This window comes from Polyodon spathula, chromosome 43 (assembly GCF_017654505.1).
Source record: "Polyodon spathula isolate WHYD16114869_AA chromosome 43, ASM1765450v1, whole genome shotgun sequence".
Lineage (NCBI taxonomy): Eukaryota > Metazoa > Chordata > Actinopteri > Acipenseriformes > Polyodontidae > Polyodon > Polyodon spathula.
The window spans coordinates 1,762,089-1,787,249 of record NC_054576.1 but is presented as its reverse complement, the minus strand read 5'-3'; the positions used below and the strand labels follow the sequence as shown (position 1 = coordinate 1,787,249).

Sequence of the window (25,161 nt, the reverse complement as noted above, 5' to 3'; positions counted from 1 at the left end):
TTTTGTCTTTGCCTGCAATACGCTGGCTGTGCAGTAGATGGCGCTGACACTGAACAGCCTACCTCTTTCCATTCAGATGATCTGACTATATTCAGCTCTGCTAGCCCCACCTACTCGACATTTATATAGACCAGAGGTGTCCAATCACAGTCCTGGAGGGCAATTCCACTCCAGGTTTGACAGGTAAAATGACATAACTAAGTACATCAGGGTCTGGATGGAGGTTTTATTGGTTAAATTAAACCATTTAGAACAGGGTTGGAACAAAGACCAGGAGTGGATCCCTGAATATGGAGTGGATGGGGCTAGTTGAAAAGTCACATTGTCACATGATTTGAATGGAATGAGAAAGGCTGTCGAATCCTGGCTTTTCCAAACAAGGTCAAAGCAGCTCAATATTGGAGAAACAGTTCCCCAAAACCACTCAGAATTACTGGAAACCACCACAAGAAATTACATAATAAATAAAAATACGATACATGGTTTTTTAGAAATGACATTTGGGGTGTAGCAATCTGTCAATCTAAGGTACACAAATGTTCACTATGTGATCGATATTAACACACACACACACACACACATTGGATCGTCCTTTTTTCAAAGTTTTATTGAAAGAATTTGAGAATACAGGATAAAGAAATCACAGCAAGAAGCTGCTCAGCCGATAAAGGAAAAGAAAAGAAATTTGTGGTTCTGCCTTCTTAGTCACTACTTTCCTCCCTAGACATGCCCCTTCTCTGATTGGCTCCCGTCGCTGTCAGCCCCGTCGTCCTCGTGTGTAATTGGCTCCTGGGAGTCCACCGCTGTTACAGTGGTGAGGTGTGGGAGGCTGGGTCTAGAACCACACCCTCTCTCTAGAACCTGCCTTCGATCTGGAAATGGGCTCCTGTGATCTAGAACACGCCCCTCCCTCTGTTCTGGGACCGACAGTGAGCGATCATGAACTGAGTGCCTGTAATCTCGCTCTCTTTCTGAATCTCGACTGTCGCTGATCTGCTTCTCGATTTGTTCAATCACTGTGTCCATTTTCCACTTGTCTTGATCTAGAACCATGACTGCTGGCTTTTGATCTAGAATGCTAGCAACAGCTGCCTTGTCAGTCATTATTGTCTTGTCCTGCAATTCAAAGCAAGCCTTTACTCCCCGGTGTTGATCTAGAGGCGAAACAGATTTCTTGTCGCCCGAATCTTGAGTGCGGCCAGGTTCTCTCCAATCTAGAACAGCTGCCATTTTGCGCTGTTCTAAAGCGGCAGGAGACTTCCTCTCTGTTTGACCTGGAACCCCATGCAATTTACTATCCTCACCCTGATCTAGAACAATGATCTTCTTACTCTGGCTTTGATGTGGAGCGGCTTTCCTCTCGCTATGATCGCGAAAGCCCTTCGTCTTCTCCTCTCGTTTGTGATCTAGAATAGCGATGGCCGTTTTGGGCTCCTTGCGATCTAGAACCCTGGCAAGCGAGGGCTTGGTTTGATCTGGAACCTTGTTCTCCCTTCCACGATCTAGAACGGCTGCCATTTTCCAAGAGCTGGACTCTCCAGGAGCGGCTTTGCTCTTGGGTTCTGGAAGGCTCGGTCTGGCGGGGGAGGGCTGAGGGGGGAGGGGAGGGGGTTTGGAGTGAACTCGAAGGTTGTCCATGGTAGCTGTGGGAGACAGGCCGACGGAAGGGCTCAGAATCAGCATGGCGGGAGGCTTGTGCGACTGCCGCTTCTCCGAAGGTTCTGGAAGGTTCTCGATGGTGACCTCGTGAGAGATGCTCATGGAACTCCTTGGGGTGAGATGCGTGCTCCCCCCCCTCCCTGCAGAATCAGGGGTGCGGAGTCTCTGCATGAAGGTGGCGACGCGGATTGCTTTCTGAAACAAGAAGGGAGAGAGAAGCGTGCTCACTCCGGTATACACACACCTACAAAACACTCCTTATCCCCAACCCAATACCCACAAAACCAGATGATGCCTATCATGCTTTGCTCTGGTGTTACCCCACAGGGGTAAGCAGGGGTCTGGGGTGGAGAGGGATAAAAGGGTTGCTTACCCTCCATTTTGCTTTGGCAAAGTTCTTCTCGATCTGGGCGCACACGCCATCCTTCAGATTCTTCTCCGACGCTCCGTCCCCTGCGATCCTAAATTATAAAGCACAAGCCTGTCAGTAACACCCCTCCATTTTCACAGCTACGCACTTGTGTTGTGCATACTGTGGTTAAAAGCTCTAAAAACACAAATGTTTTTTTGCACTGTGGTTGAGACGGATGCCCGCTGCCAGCCTCTGCCCTGTTACACATTCCAAATCAGAGCTGTCAGCATTATGAGCACAACATAGACCGACAGTATTACCGAATAGTACAGAAATGTGCAGTTTTGAAAGAAGCACATGTTTTGGCGCGTCTGTGTGTTTCAATTTTAAAACATAATATATTTCGGCTTTCTGCTAGACTTCCTAGGTCGCACGGAAATTGCAACGGTCCCCACCCCATTCAATGCCATCTTTCCTGTCTTTAACCAATCAGCTGCCTTCTACTGACCGACACGCAGTGACTTGACCCTGCAAAGACACTGACTGATCTAGCCTGCATTATACATGTCTATGACAGGCAGCAGAAGTGAATAGCATCTCCTGAACATTCAAAATTAGTCAACATTAGATCTACCAGTATGATAAAGTCGGCCATGGCAGTACAGAATAGTATTGAATAAGAATTAGCAATCAGTAGCTTATTGAAAATTGGACAAGTGGTATTTAAGACTTTAATTAGGTAAGCTAACGAGGTGTTAGCGTCATATTAAAATGACTGATTTACAGAATGTGGAATAACTTCTTGTGTTATTGAAAGAAGTGGATAACAATTGAATAAGCGGTTCTCAAGACATATGGAACTGCATTATCCGATCCACTCGTGTGAATTGGGTCCCACACTCACCACTCATGACACAGCGCGTCCTGCGCAGAGATTCGAAGCAACTGATCCACCTCCATCAGCTGACACACTAGCTCCTTGGCTGCAGGAAACACACCAGTACGAGCCAGTTAAACCAGGACACCCCCTGCCAAACCAGTATAAACTGGGAGGCACTTTTTCTCTATATACTGTTCCAATCTCTTATGGTCCAACATTTTACAATAGTTATAATCATTGCTTTTATATTGGTTCTGTTTGAATTATTATTTTTATTACATGTGTCTGTAACTGGGTTATATAATTTGGTACCAGTATTCAATATCATATCTAATTGTCTTGCTCCTCCATTAGCTGCATAGGTTTCAAATGTGCAGTTTTGAAAGAAGCACGTGTATTTTCATTTGGAGCACATGATATCTGATAGGTTAAAGAAAGTTTCAGGTTGTCTCTGCTTTTTTCAAAGGAAATGCGTTAAACCTGCACTTCCTGGGTTATCTCACACACGCAGTGCCCTTCTGGCTCGCCCCTCCCTCCAGCTGGCTGGCGAATGACAGAAAAGAAGCCATGTAAGGGGGCGGGGACAAGTTCGCTCTCCATGGTAACCAAAGAAGTACAGCGCTATCTAAAAGCGTTGCTGTCGCAGAGAGTTGTCTTTAATCTAGTACAGTACCAGATAGCATGTTTTAAAATCAAAGTACACGTTTGCTGGATCGTGGCTTTCTTTCAAAGTGGCACACCTGAGACCCGTGTAATGAATCGGAGGGCACAGCAGGTGAGACTCAAGGAGGTTTGTTTTATCTCTCTGGGTTTTAGTGATAGTAATGATTCAATGTATTACAAAGTTTCCTGAGCATCACCCCTCCCTGTGTTCTTCAGAGCTTTAATTTAGAAAAAAATACAACCTATTCTATACATGGATTAAAACATTCACATCCTCCTATAAACATTGTCCATAGTAAATTTGCACAGTAACTCTGTAGACCTCTCTGTGCTTTACAATGCTTCCCTATGCTTTACCACACCTCTCTGTGCTTTACAATGCTTCCCTGTACTTTACCAGACCTCTCTGTGCTTTACAATGCTTCCCTATGCTTTACCACACCTCTCTGTGCTTTACAATGCTTCCCTGTGCTTTACCATACCTCTCTGTGCTTTACAATGCCTCCCTATGCTTTACCAGACCTCTCTGTGCTTTACAATGCTTCCCTATGCTTTATCAGACCTCTCTGTGCTTTACAATGCTTCCCTGTGCTTTACCAAACCTCTCTGTGCTTTACAATGCCTCCCTATGCTTTACCAGACCTCTCTGTGCTTTACAATGCTTCCTTATGCTTAACCAGACCTCTCTGTGCTTTACAATGCTTCCCTGTGCTTTACCAGACCTCTCTGTGCTTTACAATGCCTCCCTATGCTTTACCAGACCTCTCTGTGCTTTACAATTCTCCCCTATGCTTTACCAGACCTCTCTGTGCTTTACAATGCTTCCCTATGCTTTACCAGACCTCTCTGTGCTTTACAATGCTTCCCTATGCTTTACCATGCTGTCATTGTGCTGTATTACACTTTATTGTGCTTTTGCTATAGGGAGACCTTTAAAGGGCTCTGAATAATGTTCCAATACATTTAAAATATATCTCTCCTTTTCCTTCTCCAGTTGTGGTTCTAAGACAAAAAAAAATTGATATACAAAACTAGGTAAACGAGACAGCGCTGACAGCAGTGTATTTTGTCTCTGTCTCCCCCGTGTGGCCGTCGGTTGTACCTGCAGGTGAGATGTCATCCCAGTAGGGAGAGTCGAACTCGAACTCCCCCGCTACGATCTTGCAGAAAATGAAGCGATTGTGGAGGTCTGTGTTCTCTTCTTCGGTCTCGTCGTAATAAGGAGGGTTTCCAGACAGACTGCAACACAGAAACACACAACGATCAAACCAGAGGGGGTCCAGGACTGCCTGTTTCATTTCGTCATCACGTCCTTGAAACTTAAAACGTTAGATCCCAGCAAGGTTCACAGTGTAAAGTGAAAATGCATTGGCAATCGTATGAAAGAAAATGTGTGGGAAAGGAGAAATACGGTATACCATTAACCACCATGCCCTTGTAGGAGGCTGTGTGGTCCGTGGTTGAAGAAACAGGCTTGTAACCAGGAGCTTCGAATCCCAGTTCAACCACTGACTCGACGTGTGTGACCCTGAGCAAGTCACTGAACCCCCATTCGCTCTTTTGAGTGAGACGTTGTTGTAAGTGACTCTGCATCTGATGCATAGCTCACACACCCTCGTCTCTGTAAGTCGCCTTGGATAAATGCTAAATAATAATAAATAGGGTAGTTAGTGGTTGGTTGCACTTGTGGAGTAACAGCTCAATTACTGATTTCTATGATAATTGGTAACATAACAAGCAAACTGTAATCACGTGTGCTCTGAGCCCACTAGAGTACACATACCAGGCAACAATTAACCCTCACCAGCCTGTCTCAACACACGTCAGCAGAAAAGCTCACACAGGTGTAGATGAAGCCGATAATCAATTTAGTCTCTTAGCTCAAAATCAAAGGGAACACAAGGCCAGCGTATCAGGAATCGTGGCTTGAAACCTGGTTCCAGGACACCTACAGTTTGAGGTTGTTGTATTAACCCCCCAAGTCTTCCCTGGTGTGCCGTGCAGCGTCCTGAAAGCAAGTGACGGAGAACAGGCACCGTAATTTGAAATCAAATCCCATGCATGATAGCAGGGTGAGATAATAATACAGGGTTTGGTCCCATTTCGCTCTGCTTTGTGTGAGCTGGGTCTCGGTGTGTTGAGAAACAGCGCCTCCTGGTGGTACTCACAGGATGTACATGATGACTCCCACCGCCCAGCAGTCAACAGGGCGGCCGTACCTGTGTCGGGCTACAACTTCCGGAGCTGGGGGGGGGAGACAAAAAACTTAACAGCAGGAATTATTGAACGTGTTCAAATTATTGCATTATATATTTACAAACAGTAAATATGTAAACGTACAAGGTAAAGTCAACTGTCCAAACAAAGCTGAAGCACTAACGGGTAACGGCGCAGAACGTCTGCACTGACCTGAAACACTAACACAGAACATCTTTTAACGAGGACCAGACAAGCAGGGAATTTGCAACCCTGATCCCAAGCCGTTGAAAAAAGAAATATGCACAACCAAACCCAACCAGCAGAGGGAGCTGTTGCCCTGCTTTTAAGTTTGGCTGAGACAGCTTATTTTTAAAACACGTGTCTGAATTATATTTTTTAAAACACGTGTCTGAATTATATTTAAACATCAATTTAAAAAAAAAAAAATGAAAATCCACTCCCAGTGCTTAAATGAATGAGCTATAAAAGTCAAAAGATGTTCATTTATTTTGCCAAACAAGCCGGTACTGACCTAGAAACCAGGACCAGAGGACACTGTTGAAAATGAAGTGGAGACTCTTCTTCACATAGAGCGGTGAGGGGGTGGAATGGGTTACCTAGTCATGTTGTTGAAGGAGACTCTTCTTCACACAGAGAGTGATGAGGGGGTGGAATGGGTTACCTAGTCATGTTGTTGAAGGAGACTCTTCTTCACACAGAGAGTGGTGAGGGGGTGGAATGGGTTACCTAGTCATGTTGTTGAAGGAGACTCTTCTTCACACAGAGAGTGGTGAGGGGATGGAATGGGTTACCTAGTCATGTTGTTGAAGGAGACTCTTCTTCACACAGAGAGTGGTGAGGGGGTGGAATGGGTTACCTAGTCATGTTGTTGAAGGAGACTCTTCTTCACACAGAGAGCGGTGAGGGGATGGAATGGGTTACCTAGTCATGTTGTTGAAGGAGACTCTTCTTCACACAGAGAGCGGTGAGGGGGTGGAATGGGTTACCTAGTCATGTTGCTGAAGGAGACTCTTCTTCACACAGAGAGCGGTGAGGGGATGGAATGGGTTACCTAATCATGTTGCTGAAGGAGACTCTTCTTCACACAGAGAGTGGTGAGGGGGTGGAATGGGTTACCTAGTCGTGTTGCTGAAGGAGACTCTTCTTCACACAAAGAGTGGTGAGGGGATGGAATGGGTTACCTTGTCATGTTCTTATGAACATTGCAGTATGTGTTTGTGAATGTATTTACCCAGGTACTCTGGGGTGCCGCAGGGCTCAGTGACGGAGCCATTCTCAAAGCAGGACAGGTAGAAATCCCGCAGAACCACCTTGTTGTGATTGTTGTGGTTGTAGTACATCAGGTTCTCCAGCTGGGGGAGACAAAGACAGACAGAAGATGCATCAACTAAATAAATTAATAAAACAGAATACTGGGTCACATAAAAAGTGGATCACAGGTCTATATACGACGCTAAACCTAGAAACCATCTTCTCTCTATCTTCTCTCTCTCTCTCTCTCTCTCTTTTTCTCTGTCTCTCTCTCTCTCTTTGCCTCCCGCTCCCTCCTTCTCACATGTTTTTCATTCACAGCTATTTCTAAAATGACAGAGCTAACCCTGAGTCATTTAAGGGTCTTTAAAGCGATCAAAATCAAACAAAATCAATCTTCCCTCTTTTACAGTTCCATTTGCTGCAGAAGTCTGAGATTCGCAACTCTGAAAGAATGTCACAGCAAACAGGGAATGCCATTTTAAAAACGCGGCTTTGACCTGAATGTGTTTCTTTCAAAACTGCACTAATGATCGCTCTCGTCGCTCCGCCCCCCTCGCTGTGCTCTACCTTGAGGTTTCTGTGGACGATGTTCAGTGAATGCAGATACGCCACGGCCTCCAGCACCTGCTTGATGACCTGGGAGGCGTCTCGCTCTGTGTAGTTCCCCTGGTCCAGGATCCAGTCGAACACGTCTCCTCCAGTGGCACTGGAAACAGAGACACCCAATCACACAGCTGCAAATACAAGTCCAGTGGATTCTTCACTAATAGCAGCTAGAATATATCAATAAAAAACACCGAGTCAGCTGACCAGCATAATAAAAAGAGGAACACTAACTAGTTCAATGCATAACTTGTAGTTTTACAAGAAACAGAATTAAAATAAACATAGTAATGAAAATAAGCAGACAATCAATTCCACCTGAAGGTTTAACTAGAAAGGAATTGTAGATCGTTACATCATTAGCGATGCAGTAAATGACATCACAAGCACTTTAATAGATTTCAATAGCGATAAGCGAGTGTGGTTACCATGGCATCAAAACCCTAAAAGCAGCGCCACGGTTTGTTTTCAAAGCACACTTTCTCTTGACAAAATCTTAAACATATCAAATGGAATTCAGAGAGATATCCTTTTATATTGCTTATCAATGTCCTTGCTCCCCGTTAAAATGCCAACTGGGAATTGAAATTATTAGCACTAGCAACATGATCAACACCTACTGAATGGAGTGCTGTAAAATAAAAGCTTAAAAGCCTTTGTTTGTTCTCCTTTAAAATTATTTTTTTTTAAAAAAAGATAAACAGCCAGCACAGACTGAGTTAAAAAGTCAATCAAACAGACTCACAGTTCCTGTATAATGAAGTACTCCTTTTTGGTCTCAAAAGTATCAATGAGTTGAAGAATATTAGGGTGATTGATCCTACAGAATGGAAAGAGACAGTTGATTAGAATACAACATTGTAGAACTAGCCCGCGCCTCCTCGATTTGAACCCAGGGCTCCAGAGCCAGGTGAAAGGCAGGGATGAGGGGCTAGTGAATTCATTGTCTAGCAATAGCTTAACGATCAAGATTATAACACTGGAATGGACTGCTCCCAGATAAATTGAGGCGAAAGATTGTGGAGAGCAGAGCTGGTTTCTCCTACATCTTCAGGATCATGATCTCATTCTTGGCCGCCTTCCGGACTTTGCGTCCGTCTTTCTTGATAAACTTCTTGCAGCCGAAGACCTTGTCCGTCTGTCTGTCCTTCGCCAGGCACAGCTCACAGAACTCCTTCCTGGAGCACAGAGAAGAAACCGCAGACAATCGTGGGAAGCTGCGGTCAGTGAGAGGGACACTGAGATCTACTGTGTGTTGCAAATGGAAGTACAGAATGGGTAAGATTAATGGAATTATTTTCTTACCTGCAGTTTATTAAAATGATACTGCACAAGTGGTCTTACATAGGATTTGACAAATGTTCATAGTGCTCAGTTTACATGGATTTTTAAATTCTACACATTCAAACCCAATTTAAAAGCGTGTTGAATACGACAGTCAATGTAATACATGGAGGTCAATACTAACCATGCATCGGTTTTAGTATCCTGCACTGTGATTGGTCGGCTGTACTCACGCTCGCAGCACTTGTCCAATCTCGTACTTGTCAGTGATTTCTGATAGGCTGTTGTAGTTCCGTCCCTCCCGCAAGGCAAGGCACCCAAATGGCATGGCGACAGTTTCCTGAGAGGGGAGACAGACAGTTAGAGGAGAGGCAGAGAGACACAGAGACAGACAGGGAGAGAGAGAGAGGAAGAGAGACAGACAGGGACAGAGGCAGAGAGAGACAGGGAGAGAGGGAGATAGGCAGAGAGGTAGAGAGACAGGGAGACAGAGAGGGAGAGACAGACCTGGAGAAAGAGACAGACAGGTAGAAAGGGAGACAGGCAGAGAGGGAGAGAGAGGGAGAGACAGACAGGGAGAAAGGGAGAGACAGACAGGGAGAGAGAGAGGGAGAGAGGGAGAGTATATAATTCTTTTGGTTTAGAGCTCATTACATTTTGATGATGTTTCCAATCATTCTTAACAGAATTACTCAAATATTGTCTTTTGTTGACATTGATTTATTACCAGAAAAACAAAAAGGAAACTTACTTGAGAGAAAGAGGGAAGGGGGGATAAGGGAACATGAGGGAGAGAGAGAAGGAAGGGGGATGAGGGAATGTGAGGGAGAGAGAGAAGGAAGGGGGATGAGGGAATGTGAGGGAGAGAGAGGGGGAAGGGGGGATGAGGGAATGTGAGGGAGAGAGAGGGGGAAGGGGGGATGAGGGAATGTGAGGGAGAGAGAGAAGGAAGGGGGGATGAGGGAATGTGAGGGAGAGAGAGAGAAGGGGATGAGGGAATGTGAGGGAGAGAGAGAAGGAAGGGGGGATGAGGGAATGTGAGGGAGAGAGAGAAGGAAGGGGGGTGAGGGAACGTGAGGGAGAGAGAGAGAGGGGGGAGGGAAGGAAAGTGAGGGATTAGACAGAGATGGTTTATAATTATTTTTTCACAGATGGGCCCCAGCTCACAACAGATGCTAGACTGTGGAGAGGAGAGGGGAGAGGAGCGTGTTTATAAAGGTGACAATACATCTCAATGGGAGTGGTGTTTCACGCTGGACATTCATTGAAACCGAGGAACAAGGTGCTGCTGGTGATGCCATTTTAAAACTAAAATAATCGGAAAAATTGACTAAACTTTCATTATTAGCTCAGCATTTGTCAAGATATTTCATCTGTTTTGATGTAACAGGAATCACTAGTCTTCAACTGTCACATCTCAGCTTGTCTATTTATTTCTATAATTCATATTCCAGCTCTTTTAAAAATTACTTTTTCATGCCTCTTGTATGTAGACTAGCTTGGCTAATCACGTGGCTAAAAATGACGTTCATAAAACCCTAATTGTAGAAGTCTCTTTCAAATTAAGCACAGAGAGTAAAACAAGAAGACATTTCTAAATATCATAGCAGAAGGTAGGAAGTTGACATCATCCTGCCCATCGGTATTTTACTGAATTCTGTAACAACCCGAGGTATAATCTGCTTTATTCAAAACCCCCATCCCTAATCCCTGCATTACAGAAATGAATCGGTGTGCTGATAGATGACACAGGAATGGGACTGAAACCTAGAGGCTATTGCAACTAGCTGTAGGGTAAGCGGTCCAGCTAATCAGGGCGTTCCTATGCCTTCAACGCACGAGTGTATTTCTCGCACACTCTTTGCTGTATCTTACAAAGAATGCAAGAGTAAGATTAGAAGCAACCACCAACACTTCGAAACATCCAGAATCAAAATAACCAGAGGAAATATACGCACTCTTTTTACAGTTTCTGCAGACCTTGTCGTGGTTTGAATATTTCAAATGCTTTGCAACTGACGTTCCGAGTACAAGATCCACACTTTCTGGGAAATTGTGATGGCTACTAACAGGTTTCAATGGAGATGTGACTTATAATGCCTCGTACGAGCACTAGCATTCTTTATCGCTAGTCTCCCTTTAAAGGAGGGCTTTACAATCTATTTTAGAATATGGCTTAGTGTTCTATTTTTAACTTTCCATTTTTGGATATGCCTCATTAATAAAGTGCATTGGTCTTTGCAGATTTGCCTGATAGATTAATTTAAATCTGCTTGAAAACAATGGATACAAGTATTTTTTACACCTATATTTATTGAAGAAACCCTTGACTCCAAAGAGCACCTTCTTCATAAAATGAAGATTTGTTATATTATTAAGAGTTTAAACCAAAGAGGGCTTTTTTTTTTGGATCCATTCTATTACCTTTCAAACCCCCACATGCATATCCATAAGTCTAATGAAGAAGTAAGCGATAGACTGAAAACTCACTATTTTAATAATAAGTTCAACTTTCAAACTTAAACAACATTTTCAGGCAGCCTGGCTGTTTCTACCAGGCTGTGTGAAGAAGGCAGAAGCCGAAATGTTGCCGCTGATTGTTACAGTTCTTTCTCGATGGCTAAAACTGTGGTGAAAGATATTGAAACCAATAACTGCACAACCAAAACAACAGCCTCCTTTGCAAAACCATTTGTGTTTTTACAGAGGTTGCAAATCTCTGCCTTTAGCACAAGATTCATGTGAGAGTTCCTCGTTTTCTCATTGAATCCAATTCCAATTGCATTCATTTATACTTCACATGTGCACATGCAAATTGCTTGATGTGCTCAAATTGATCATCTAGCAGATATTAAATCATAAATAAAAGGGGCCACAGGTGAACTGTCAGTTGTGGGAGAATAATGGAACAGGTAAGAGAGGGTAGACAAGAAGAAGAAGAAGAAGAAGAAGAAGAAGAAGAAGAGACGAAGAAGAAGAAGAAGAAGAAGAAGAAGAAGAAGAAGAAGAAGAAGAAGAAGAAGAAGAAGAAGAAGAAGAAGAAGATAATCTATCAAATGAGACACTAGCAACCGTCCTTGATCATGTAATCAACCATGGACTGACCATGAGAGAAGCTGGGCAGCGGGCGCAACCCAATCTCATCAGATCAACAGTTGCTTCAGTCCTCTGTAGTGTATTGTAGTGATTTAGTAAAAGTACAGTTTTGCTTTCATCGATATTGTATCTCCCATCTGTCAATGTTCCATCCATACTTAGAACTGGAAAAAAACGTCCTTCTAGTGGCAGAGGACGACTCTTCACAGGACAGGAGGCTGCAATCGAGGACATGGGCATTGCAAACAATGCCACCCATCTAAACGATATTCAGAGCAGGATCAATCAGGACAATGACACATTTCCAAATGTGAACCATGTTAGTTTGGCAACTATTGATCTAAAGAGAAACTGAATTAGAAGAAAGCAAGTGTACAGGGTGCCATGTGAGAGGAACTCTGATAGGGTAAAGGAGACGCAGACATTTTAAATGTGTGAGACACGTCCACCATGTGACAAAGGGCAATGTCTGCAGTTGTTTGTCGATCGAAACCTCCCTGTTATTACACTTTTCAATAAATCCACAGAAGTTTTCTAATTCCAATAATGGCAGCACTAAATAAACCCAGCAGGCTTGCCGTCTCTGAACTTGATAAATGTCACATGCTGTAATGTCATTACACTCCAATACTGCGCAGCAATGCTTTCCTCTCTGACAAACAACTTCAATAAACTTTCCCAAATGATTCCTAAATCAAAACCCAGCGCCTCCCCTTCTTATCAGAGAACCTAGGCCTCCAGAGAAGGTGAAAGGCAGAAGAGAGAGGCTAGTGAATTAGACCTCTGTCTGTTAAACTGAACAGGATTGTGGGGATCTGTCTGTCTGTCTGTGTGTGTGTGTGTGTGTGTGTGTCTGTCTGTCTGTCTGTCTGTCAAACTGAACAGGATTGTGGGGCTCTGTCTGTGTGTGTGTCTGTCTGTCTGTCAAACTGAACAAGATTGCGGGGCTCTGTCTGTCTGTATGTGTCTGTGTGTCTGTTAAACTGAACATGATTGTGTGTCTGTCTGTCTGTCTGTCTGTCTGTTTGTCTGCACTACCTAGCCCCCCAGATTGGAAGGCAGTCCTCCAGGGGACGGTGAAAGGCAGGAACGAGACATAATGCTTTGTATTTATTTTGTAACATGACTTTTTTCTTCTCAAGTCATATTCAATGCCAATAACATGTTTGTGCCACCTGTCTTGATTTCGTAGCTTGGCAGACGGCCAAGTTCTGCGGATTATATAAAGCAGCAGAGAGACAGTCCCCTAGTCCTTCTCAATCTGACACTGAAAGCGGATTACTGCATCGTTCAGCCACCTGTGCAGCCAACTCAAACTGCTGGCTGCCCAGTTTGTTTACATTCTCATCAAAGATCAACAAATGCGTATCCTTGAGCTCACATGTTGAAAACACATTTAGAATCTTACATAATGCAATATTAGTTTTGTTTTAAATATGCTGAAAATACTGAAAAACTAGGTAAGAAAAAAATTCCCCAACTCTTACACACTTCGTTATAGTGGAGAAAGTGAGATAGACAACTTCTCTTGCTTGAAAACTCAGAGGGCACTGTCTGAATCATTGCTGGTGCCACTGCTGTATAATATGAAACTATAAAGTGTGAAACTTAGGGGAGCTGGTTGTTGTAAACTTTTGCAAACCATTTGTTTCTCACTTCTCCTTTTAAAAAGCAATTCAATGGAAGCTCTGTTGTCATAATTAACATTTAAAACAGATCGATTTCCTCATTAGCTATCGATCGTCCAGATGCAATTAGAAGCGACTAGGCTTAATGTGCAATTAAGACAAGTTGAATAGCTTCATTAATTCACTTTAAAACCCATTCTCTTCCCTCTCATTAGCGCCTGCAACATCATTACACATTCACTAATAATTATTGTTCTATTGACAGATATCAATTCAAGCAGAGAATCATAATTAATAATAATAATAATAATAATAATAATAATAATAATAATAATAATAATAATAATATAATATCTTTCACATATATATACTATATATATATATATATATATATATATATATATATATATATATATATATATATATATATATATATATATATATATATATGTTCACATTTAAGATGTACAGCTCTGGCCAAAATGAAAAAAATGTGACAATAGAACATGAAATACTGTATTACTATTATGGCTTCCTGTAGACTTTTGAGATATCATTTTTTACTTTCTTTGATTGCATGATGTTAAATAAAAGATCTAAATTATGTTTGTGTGTGTTTTATTTTAAATTGTCTCTCAATGCTAAAAATCTTGGTGATGCAAAACTTTTGGCCACAGATGTGTATGACTGAAGTGATGGAATCAGTCAGTCATTAAAGGGTTAAAAATGACTGCCACCTCCCGGCAGCAAATAAGACTTTGTCCCGGTAGACGTCTCTGAACCTCAATGTCTTAGTGTGACTGTCCAGAGTCTGTTTATTTTAATGGTCTGTATTGATTTAGGATTCCTATAACGAATGTCAAACGCTGGTTGAAGCAATGCTGTCAAAGTGCTGTCACTGTGCTGCAGAATTAGCTGGTGCTGTTTATTGATCATGGAGCAGGAGTTAGTCCTTAAACCTCAGGTGACTCAGCATGACATTGAGTTATTTGGAAAAGCCTCAGCCAACATCAGCCATGCTGCCAAAGGCCATATGGTCCTCTATAGAGGAAAACATCAACATCAGTCTGTCGGTGCTAACAGGAGGACTGAACCAGGTGATAAAAAGGTGAAATTGAGCTATTAGGTCTAGCGAGACGATAATGCCTTACAACCTCATCCTCCGGAAATATGCAGGGTCTTCTCTGTCTTGCCCTTCTGCGATGGTTTGCACCTTGTAAGAGGAGGTGCAGAGTTTCTGGAGGGTCAGCAATTGCCCAAGTGCAGGGCAAAATCCTCACATCTCATTCGAATGTTTGCGCCTGCTTTGCATTCCAGTTCCCCGCCCAATTCCATGTTCTTTCCTTCATTTGAATATATTTCAATATCATATAAAAGGATTAGCCATGGCAAAGTTGACTCTGTAGTGCTTGCATTGGGATGAAACCTGCATAGAAATTAGTTAGCAGATTCTGGGGACAGGAGAAGGCTTTCTGTCACACTTCTGTTTTTGCCCATATCTGCAGAACAGCTTAATAAATTGTAATGAAACGCAATATTAACATTATTTAGTATCGGTTTTTGATAGTTGGGGCATCTTTCAATCTGTTGCACGTTGAACACCTTGAGCGCACAACAAGCTCTTCTATATATTATAAATCAGTCATTTTGCCAACACCTCATTTGCATGTGCCATCTTAAACACAACAATTAAAACACCACTACTTCTTACTTATTATTCTGTACTGTGGGTATATGCCCCTCTGCTCGCCCATCTCTGGCAGTGGGCATCACTGACTAGCTTGTTTTACCAGCTGCTTTGCCTTTCAGGAAGCTCTGCCAGGAGGATGAATGAATTATTTGTGTAAAATCGGCAGGCTGACTCCCATGCGAGTTTTGTGTCTAAAAAAAGGAGTTTGCTAATTTCTATTTCTGTGTGTAGCAGCTCAAGCAACACGCTGGGAGCAGCACATGCTCAGACAGAGCTGAATGCCTCTTCCAAAAAGCATTGCAGCTAATGGAATAATTTTGTTACCTTGTTCCTGTTTTGTACTTTGTTGCTGTAGCAGAGTGGGGGTTGCACTTGAACCAGTAACCCTGCAAAACGAGTGTCTTAACCGCTATGCAAAAGAACCAGCCTCGTCTGCATGGATGGCTTGACAGTTTTTATCTGCATCTCACCGACAGTCTCAACACTGCCTGTTAAACTGGACAGGGCTCAAATGTGCAGTTTTGAAAGAACCGCATTCATTTATTTTTAAAATCTGGCACTATGTTAAAGAAAGTTGCTAGCCTTGCCATCTGGTAAATCTGCTACTGCTTCACTTCCTAAGTCACCAAGTTTTTCTGGGTCTCGTTATTGGTTCAAAGCATTGTCAGTCAACAGAGGAAGAGGCTGATTGGTTAATGACAGGAAGGAAGCTGTTGAAAGGAGTGTGTTAAGATGCTTTGACTCGGAGTTCAGGAGCTGTTTTAGTTGCCTGCCATTGATATAGACTAGATAGTAGACTAGATCAGACAGAGTGTCTTTATATTAGTAAGCACCATCTAGTGCACAGCTAGCTTATTGCCAGCAACAAAAAAAGTCACATCACAAGATACTGCTAGCTCTTACTTCTGTAAAGAAGTCTGAACTAGAGTGTGTTACATATATCAGTGGCAGGCAACTTTCAGCTCCTGAAAGTCAAAGCACCTTAACAAAGACTCAGTGGTAGTGTCTGAATCACTGCTGGTGACATGGCGATTGAAAATTAGAGATGCTGCCTCAATCATTGTGGGTGCAGCTAAGTTACAATAGTTTCATTCTTTTCGAAAAAAGATCAATACTTTACAAGACTCCTTGAAAAATGTCAAAGGTGATTTGTTATTTTCTCTTAAGAGTGTCAATAACACTGAAAAGGTTCAATGGCACAGAGTTCTGAAGCAAATCGATACCCATCAATGCTCATTAGGGTGAAATGAACACAGTGTGTGTGCCTCTGTGAGTGTGTGTGTGTGTGTGTGTGTGTGTGTGTGTGTGTGTGTGTGTGTGTGTGTCTGTGTGTGTGTGTGTGTGTGTGTGTATGTGTGTGTGTGTGTGTGTGTGTGTGTGTGTGTCTCTGTGAGTGTGTCTCTGTGTGTGAGTGTGTGTGTGTGTGTGTGTGTGTGTGTGTGTGTGTGTGTGTGTGTGTGTGTGTGTGTGTGTGTGTGTGTGTGTGTGTCTCTGTGAGTGTGTGTCTGTGTGTGTGTGTGTGTGTGTGTGTGTGTGTGTGTGTGTGTGTGTGTGTGTGTGAGTGTGTGTGTGTGTGTGTCTGTCTGTGTGTCAGTGTGTGTGTGTGTGTGTCTCTGTGAGTGTGTCTCTGTGTGTGAGTGTGTGTGTGTGTGTGTCTGTGTGTCAGTGTGTGTGTGTGTGTGTCTGTGTGTGTGTGTGTGTGTGTGTGTGTGTGTGTGTGTGTGTGTGTGTGTGTGTGTGTGTGTGTGTGTGTGTGTGTCTCTGTGAGTATGTGTGTGTGTGTGTCTGTCAGTGTGTGTGTGTGTGTGTGTGTGTGTGTGTGTGTGTGTGTGTGTGTGTGTGTGTGTGTGTGTGTGTGTGTGTGTGTGTGTGTGTGTGTGTGTGTGTGTGTGTGTGTGTGTGTGTGTGTGTGTGTGTGTGTGTGTGTGTGTGTGTGTGTATGTGTGTGTGTGTGAGTGTGTGTGTGTGTGTTTGCTTGTCTGTCTCTGTGTGTGAAGGTCTGTGTCTTTGTGTCGGTCTGTATGTACAGTATGTAAGGAATAGAAAGAAGACAAGCATTGAGTTGACAACAGAACTGGCAGAAGGCACGGGTGTCGTTGACTTTTAAAAAGTCACGCAAAGGATTGATTTCAGTCATGATGGTAGAAGGCACAGAAATCAATTTTTATTCCATAAAGGGAAGACAGAAAGAAGGTTGGTGTTTAAATACAGCTTTGTTCCTCTAGCTTCCCAAACTCGGTCCTGGGGACCCCCTGTGGCTGCTGGTTTTCATTCCTACCAAGCTCTCCTTAACTCCAACCCAGCTCTCAATTAACTAGACCCTTCATTGAACTGATAATTTGCTTAATTAAACCTTTTCATTTGTTTTCAGCTCTTAAACAGTTGTAGATCAAGTTACTAATCAAATGTTATAGCTAACTTGAAATCTGCAAACTGTTCAAGAGCTGAAAACAAGTAAAATGGTCTAATTAAGCAAATTATCAGTTCAATAAAGGGTCTAGTTACTTAATTGAGAGCTGGGTTGGATTGAAAACCAGCAGCCACAGGGGGTCCCCAGGATCGAGTTTGGGAAGCCCTGCGCTAGCGTTAGTTTGCCTTCTTATTTCGAGAACACTTTGTGCGAGGAGGAGGGGGTCGTCCATCTGTAAATCCATATATAATATATATATATATATATATATATATATATATATATATATATATATATATATATATAATATCATATATATATATATTCATGTATTAAAGACTACATAATGTTATATATACGTGATAATGTTCATCATACTAAAAGCTCTGATTGTGAATTTACAGTCAAAATGATTTCAAACAGATAAAATAACATGCCAAATAATTAGTTAGTTTGATCACGACAGGTTCTATATTAGAGCACACTGATTGGTATTGATTGGCACTCAGTAACTGTGCAGACAAGGGCAAAGGAGTGCGTGCTTTGCGTTGGGTGATTAACACGCTGTGGCAGAGCAAAGCTCTGCCCTTTTTAAATTGGCAGGGATGGGGTTAATTTCCCCTACCTGCCTGGGTTTATTATGTTCAGGTGGTTGGGGTTGATTAGATGATTAGTTTAATTAATGATCAATCAGCACCCAGCCACCTGACATAAAAGGAGGCCTCTGCTCCCCATTTGGGAGGGGGGAGCTGAGGAAGTAGGTTGGTGGTTGTTGTTTGAGATTTTTTAAATTTTGTGAATCTGGTGAAGGCATTGCCCAGCCTGGAAACCTTATTTTTTTTTTTTGTAAGTTTTTTTTTTTTTTTTTGTCTTTCTATTTGTGTTTAAAGATCTTTGTTTTGCCCTTGTGCACTTTATTTTTGTGTTTATTTATAATAAAATGAGTATTTTTTGAACTGCAGTCTGTTTCTGGGCCTCTATATACTCGCCAGCCTGCCACACACGCGTATTCCATTTAAATAATACCTGACATCCTGAAGCAATATGAATCCTACTTGGAGTTTCCATAGGTGAGGCAACCTTTTAACATTGCGTTCTGACCCATAACTTTCACTTGATGTGTCCTCATAAATAAAGCAGTTGGTTTATCAGGGTAATGCAGTCTGTTCAGGTGAGCTGACACTACACAAATCATCTCAGCTGCCAAGTACAACACTGCAGAAAAAAAGCAACACGCAGCTTCTATTAGAGCAGGTTGATGATTCAGTTAACCCTCCTATTACATTCAGTACTGTTATGTTGGGTCATATTTGACCCGATGCAATTTCAAACTAATTCAAACAGCCTTAAATTGATTAACTGTTTTTATGTGCAAAGGTTTGACTCTTTTCTGCTCTTTTAGTCCAGGAGCTGTGATAAAACTTCTTTGACTGCCAGCCTGGGAGCTTTTCATTCTGGAGTGTCTTTACCAGTGAGATGCTGCTGCTGACAGAAAATTAGGCTCTGCCTTGTAGATATATATTGTTTTTTTTGTTTATAAATATCTCCAGACAGGTGATAATAATAACAATAATAGTTAACAAGTTATAACAAGTTCAAGAAGTTTGCTTTATTCCTGCTACATAGATAAACGCCAGGGGGTCACAGTGACCCGAAACATCTTATTTGTACACATGACCTGTTCTAAAAAAGAAAATAAACATCTCAAAGGTTCTGTTTTCTGTGTATAAGTTCATGACCCCAACTTAGGAAAAGTCACAAAAAATTATACAGAAAATGAAAAGAAAAATAGCATTTAAGCTGATTGGAAACGAAAGTTGGGTCAAATAGACCTGAAACCTAATAAGAGGGTTATGATCTGAAATGATCTGAAAGTGTGCTGTAATTGCGGTTTGCATACAATGATGCACTAGAGAGATCTCTGTGGTTCTATATATACTGAACATCAATAGATTCCTGCTGTTGTGATTCAAAAAAGTTCATTTAAAAATCATTTTAAAGAACTTATCAGGGGATTTGACCCCTGAAAGGTCACAAAAAAAAAACAGTGATACAATACTGATCACACACTGCCTATTTCTTTTTATCAAATACCAGTATCTTGTATATAGTGGCAATGATTCAAACAGTTCCCCTCATTTTTCAATCTCCATAGTTTTCTATATTATACAGCAGTGAAAAACAACAGAAAACAAAATGAAATAAACCCTTGAAGAATATAAACTAACGCAGGCACGAAGAAGAAGGAATTATATTTCAGTGTCAAAATGAACAGGATTGTGGGGCTCTGTCTTTCTGAGAGAGAGAGAGAGAGGTATCTTTTCAGCCTCTCCCCCCCTATGTAAATAGTCTCTCATTCTCTGTACAGACGGTCTCTCATTCTCTGTACAGACAGTCTCTCCTCTCCTGTATAGTCTGTAAATTGTGGGTATTATTTGAAGCCAAGCTGCTGCTGGTGAATGGAGTTCAAACTCAATGCCTAAGCAGATTACAGAAGCATCACTTATAAACAAACATCAGAAGAGAGAGAGAGACCTTCTCATAATCTAACAACGACTTTATAATCTATTAATGACCTTCCAAGGACAGTACAGCCCTGCTGTAGCCATGACAACAAGCCCGTCAGATACATCCACAAACCCACCACTGAACATTCAAAAACAAATTGTTGTTTTGCATCAAAAGCATGCACAGAACAGCAGAGAAGCAGAATTAGCATCGAATGCATCACAGTTTGATAAGCTCCCCGTATACAGAAAATAATGTAACACACAGGTGGATGCACAGGCAGCCAAACAGACTAGATAGGAAAATTGGGCGGGGACAAGACCCTTGCACCCCAACCTGAGCCCGACAGGACTCGACATAGGGTTCAGGTCGGGTGTAATTTGATATGATGGTTCGGTCTCGGGTCGTGTCGGTATAGTGTTATCAATGAGTGGATTATGGTATTTTTTAATTTTAAGAGACTATTTTTTTTTCCTTTCTCTGCGTGCAAGTGCTTCTAAAACTCAATTCCTGCTTCACGGTTTTTGGAAAAAGCTCTCCCCACGCACCGCGGCTTCTTTGAGAAATGACCTCTCTATTTATCGTCTCACAAACCCGCTTATTCGTTTAGTGCAGCCTGTCAAACGCTGAGTCGTCGGGCTTTACCAAGTAACTAGAGGATATAATTAATTTCCCAACGCAACTAACAACCAATAATCATCTTTGCTGACATTTTGTGCAGCCTGTCAACAAATGCTGCGTGGACGGGTCTTAACTGTAGCAAAACACCAATGTCATCAAATTTTTAACAGCCAGTCCTATACAAATGCATAATAATAATAATAATAATAATAATAATAATAATAATAATAATAATAATAATATAACTTTGTCCTGTAGTAAACTATATGCATTTGTTTAAAAGAAAAAAAAATGACTGAACATACAGTATTAAAACACAGCTCTTAAATTCACTGTTAGTTTTCTTTCTTTGGTCCGGTGGGGGTTCGGATCAGATTTTAAATTTAGGCCTGAGCATATCTCTGACAGGCACCTCCCCATATCCACAGAGTCTAATATGCTCAATAACTTGATAAACCGTGTTAAATGTCAAGTTTAATGACAGTTGCATGGTTCTCAAGGCATATGGGAAAATGTGAAGTGTGACATGTGACCGCCTCCACTATATTCCAATTGTACAGGGTTTCATCACCCACACAAGGGCGCTGGAACTAGGGGTGAGGAGTTGGACAGAAGGTTAAATTCCATCTATGGTGGATAGAATGAGGGTGCTGTGGCAGTCTGACCAGCTCTTAGTCTGTGATGCCGAACAGACGTGCGGCCAAGCCCTCTCTAAGCAGCGACTCTCCCATTGGATTGTGGACGCAGTTTCTACTGTGTGTACTAATGCCAGCCTACCCCCACCTGGCAGGGTGGCTGCGCACTCTACCAGAGGTGTGGCTATGTTATGGGCACTCTTTAGAGGTGCCTCATTGACTGATATTTGTACTGCAGCTAGCTGGGCTACTTTGCATACATTTACCAGGTTCTTCCCACTTAATGTCGTAGATGCCTCTATGCCTTCGATAGGCACCAGGTTCTTTGAAGTTGTAAGCTCACACCACCAACACTAGAAGGCAGTAGCGAGATGCCCCTCATGTGCTGTCCACTCATTCTCCCTCGCGAAGGCTTTGGTACACTTTCCCAAGAGTTTTCGTTTGACGGTCATCTTCGAATTGAAAGGGAACGATATAAATTAATGAAACAACATCATACTTTAGAAGTAAATCTCTCCCCGGGGGCAACAATCCTGGGTTCTATCAGTTGATTAAACACAGAGAAAACCACTGAAGAGGAGACAGCAGCTCAAGCAGAAAATTGCAAGTTTATTTCACTTTCAAATCCCCTGTCTCTTCCTTCCCTCTATCTCAAACATTCATCCTTTCCTTTTCTCCCCTCCCTCTTTATTCTTCTCTCTCCCTTTCATCTTCTCCCTCTCAACCTCTCCCTCTCTTTTTCATTCTTGTTGAACTGCCCCCTCTTTTAGCCTCCCTCTCCCTCCTCCGCTCCCTATTCAGTTCTAGAATGTTTTATAATCGTAACACAAGCAGGGTTGTATTGTCCATGCCACACGATTCACACAAAAGAGATGGAATCTTCAAGGTCAGTTAATAAACCTGTGTTTAGCATATTGTAAAAGCTAAGACTACTAACAGCAAACCACTAGCCAGCCTCAAGTCATCTCGCCGAGCCATGGTTTGTTAGACCACCTGATCTCCCTGATTGGGTTTGGCATGGGCCCTGGTGTGGGGCAGGTTCTCCTGAAATGCCCTGGGTCCCTTCATTACTCTGGAAGACCAATACTTCACCCAACAATGCTGATGGGTTCTTTAAATAATGCCCCACCACCTGCCAGCATTCTGAACGGTATGAGGAGCATGACAGAGACTTCTTCCACGGTTCCCACAATGGTCTCAATCCTATTGTTTCAATGATTCGTCATCACAATCCTCTGCAATGAATATTAAGGACTGAATGGAGCCCTGGAGACACCTTCCAGCACCTTGTGGAGTCCAGACCATGATCAAATGGCGGGCCATCACTAAATTAGTACAGGTTCTAAAAAAATAGCCAGGTATGTCTTTATGTGAGCAAAAGCCATCTAGTGCCCAGCTAGTGTACTGCCATCAAAATAAACGTGATGCAGAGTTTTTGACCGCTAGATGGCACTGTCTCTAATATTTATAAAGATGGATGAGCGTGTCTGTGTTACAGGCAGGTAGAACTGAAGAGCAGCTCATGCATTCATGCTTAAAGCAGCACTGACTAAATAAAAGTTTTATAGAGCAATTCACCCTCATTCATATTCACGTGTATTTCAGCATCCCTTAAAATATTGATCAATATATTGCTTCCAGAATATAAAATACATATTGTAATTTTCACAATATATACAGTATACATCAATTTATTTTTCATTGTATTTGTAAAATGACACATTATTAATTGTATTTAAAATTCCACCTGGACACAGTTTCTAGTAAATTTAAAAGAGTGGGAGATACTTTTGAATATATATATATATATATTGGGATATGCTCCACACTGTATATTCCAAAATAGTATTACAAGTCTACATTGCAATATATTTTGATGACATTTCGAAATATACTTTACATGCTGAAATATATTAATGGTGTATTCTTAAAGGAATACATTAATACATATTTTAAAATTATGCTGAAATATATTGAAATATGTACTGGACTAACCTGCATTATATAACATAGATGTGTGTGTGTAATATACAATACTACAGTAATGTTCAAGAAATGTTCATACGTTCGTCTCTCAGAGAAACCGGAGAGGAACGGGAAATTAAAACAAGATAAAGGCGAATCATCCAAATAAAGCCGAAGCGCTAACAGATAACGAGATGGAATGTCTGCACAGCCCTGAAACACGACGCTTAAAAAAACACCCGACTGACCCTCTGAACCTCGTCTTCTTTAATATCAGCATCGCGAGGGGGTCCGAGGGTTAGAAGAAATAATACACGGGCCTCTTCAGTGAGTGACAGGAAAACAATCCCATCTCGGGTCTCTGTGACAGTTTAGAAACTCCGCCCTCGCTCTCGTGGTTCATGACATCACAGAAACCCTCGATGGAATTGTTTTCCTGTAACTCACTGAAGCCCATCCATCCATATATATAACTATATATATGTAACTCAGGTTATTTTGCAGTTTCTCCTTCATGTGGAGGTGCTTCAGTTATAATGCAGCTTTCTGCAGTGTCCCAATTACCCAGCCTCTGTGCTGCGTCACTCTGAATATCTAAAGCTTCTCTCTCAACCTGCTCAATTATTCCTTAGCGATACAGCAGCTTCCACTGACAGCTAGCAGACTTTAAACGCGATTTCTTACTCAGCTTTGTCAACATACCACCGCTCCCTCTTTAAATGAGCGATAACCATCTTTAAAATCCGTTCTCTTACCTCTTAATGGCTTTATTAACATCACCACTGTTCCCTCCCAACGTTTAAAAATGTTCTTAGCTAGCTGTGTTAATATGAATGTAGTTTACAAATCAGTTAAATAATGTAGTTTAATAATAAAACCAAGTTTCATCGCAATTGCATAAGTCGTTTTCTAGATATTCTTTAGCCCAGGTTAATGATTAGAATTTGGGGCTGGCTGGCTGGCTGGCTGGCTATAGAATCTGGGGGTGTATGAAGGCTGGCTGGCTATAGAATCTGGGGGGTGTATGGAGGCTGGCTGGCTGTAGAATCTGGGGTGTATGGAGGCTGGCTGGCTGGCCGTCACTCTGAAAATCTATTTTTTTGACTCAGTATTTTTTCTCAGAGGGGATTTTCAGTGCACAAGTCAGAAAGCTATTTTTAGATTATTTTCGGAGCACCATGTCGCTCCTCTCTGGTAGTTCAGTTGAACAAATTCTTTAGGGATGAAATCTGTGATTATTAAACAGCTCAGGGCAATGTGCAGGCTTTTATAAGCATAGAGGTGAGAAGGGAGAGACACACACACACTCAGAGGAAAAAAGACCTTATCAAGAAATCTATCAAGAAACTGTTCACTTTACTATAGCTGCTTACTGCTGAATGCATACTAAAAGAAACTTAATACATTCAGTGTCAAAAACACATTGACACAGTGAGACACACACACACCCCCACACACAGATACATACAAACTAAGACACAAACACTGAGTGCCACAGACTAAGACACACACGCTGAAACACACCCACACATACTGGGACACACACACTCAGACACACACACACACAATAAGACACACACAGATTTCTCTGACATACACTTTCACAGAAACACGTTTAACAACTAAGGAGCTTTTAACACTGAGCACAGATTAAATCTTAAAAAAGTGACAGTGAAAGAGAGAGAGAGAGAGA

The 25,161-nt window shown here is 42.0% G+C and overlaps 1 protein-coding gene across 3 annotated transcripts in view; it reads right to left on the bottom strand.

Moving 5' to 3' along the window:
• Nucleotides 1–590: 590 nt before the first annotated feature.
• The window catches only part of LOC121305375 (caM kinase-like vesicle-associated protein), a 27,036-nt gene continuing 2,465 nt past the window's right edge, over nt 591–25,161 (bottom strand). Inside the window, exons 1-11 of one of the 3 annotated variants that reach the window (XM_041236980.1) lie at nt 9,570–9,673; nt 9,100–9,255; nt 8,678–8,809; nt 8,377–8,451; nt 7,596–7,734; nt 7,006–7,126; nt 5,723–5,798; nt 4,657–4,793; nt 2,916–2,994; nt 2,033–2,120; nt 591–1,854 (exon numbers count right to left, since the gene is read on the bottom strand). In XM_041236980.1, coding sequence (XP_041092914.1) covers nt 721–1,854; nt 2,033–2,120; nt 2,916–2,994; nt 4,657–4,793; nt 5,723–5,798; nt 7,006–7,126; nt 7,596–7,734; nt 8,377–8,451; nt 8,678–8,809; nt 9,100–9,255; nt 9,570–9,592 — 2,160 coding nt within the window. In that variant the 5' untranslated portion in view covers nt 9,593–9,673 and the 3' untranslated portion in view covers nt 591–720. Of the gene's footprint in view, nt 1,855–2,032; nt 2,121–2,915; nt 2,995–4,656; nt 4,794–5,722; nt 5,799–7,005; nt 7,127–7,595; nt 7,735–8,376; nt 8,452–8,677; nt 8,810–9,099; nt 9,256–9,569; nt 9,674–25,161 lie in introns of those variants that run through there. The other 2 variants (XM_041236983.1, XM_041236982.1) reach the window with 2 other exon arrangements.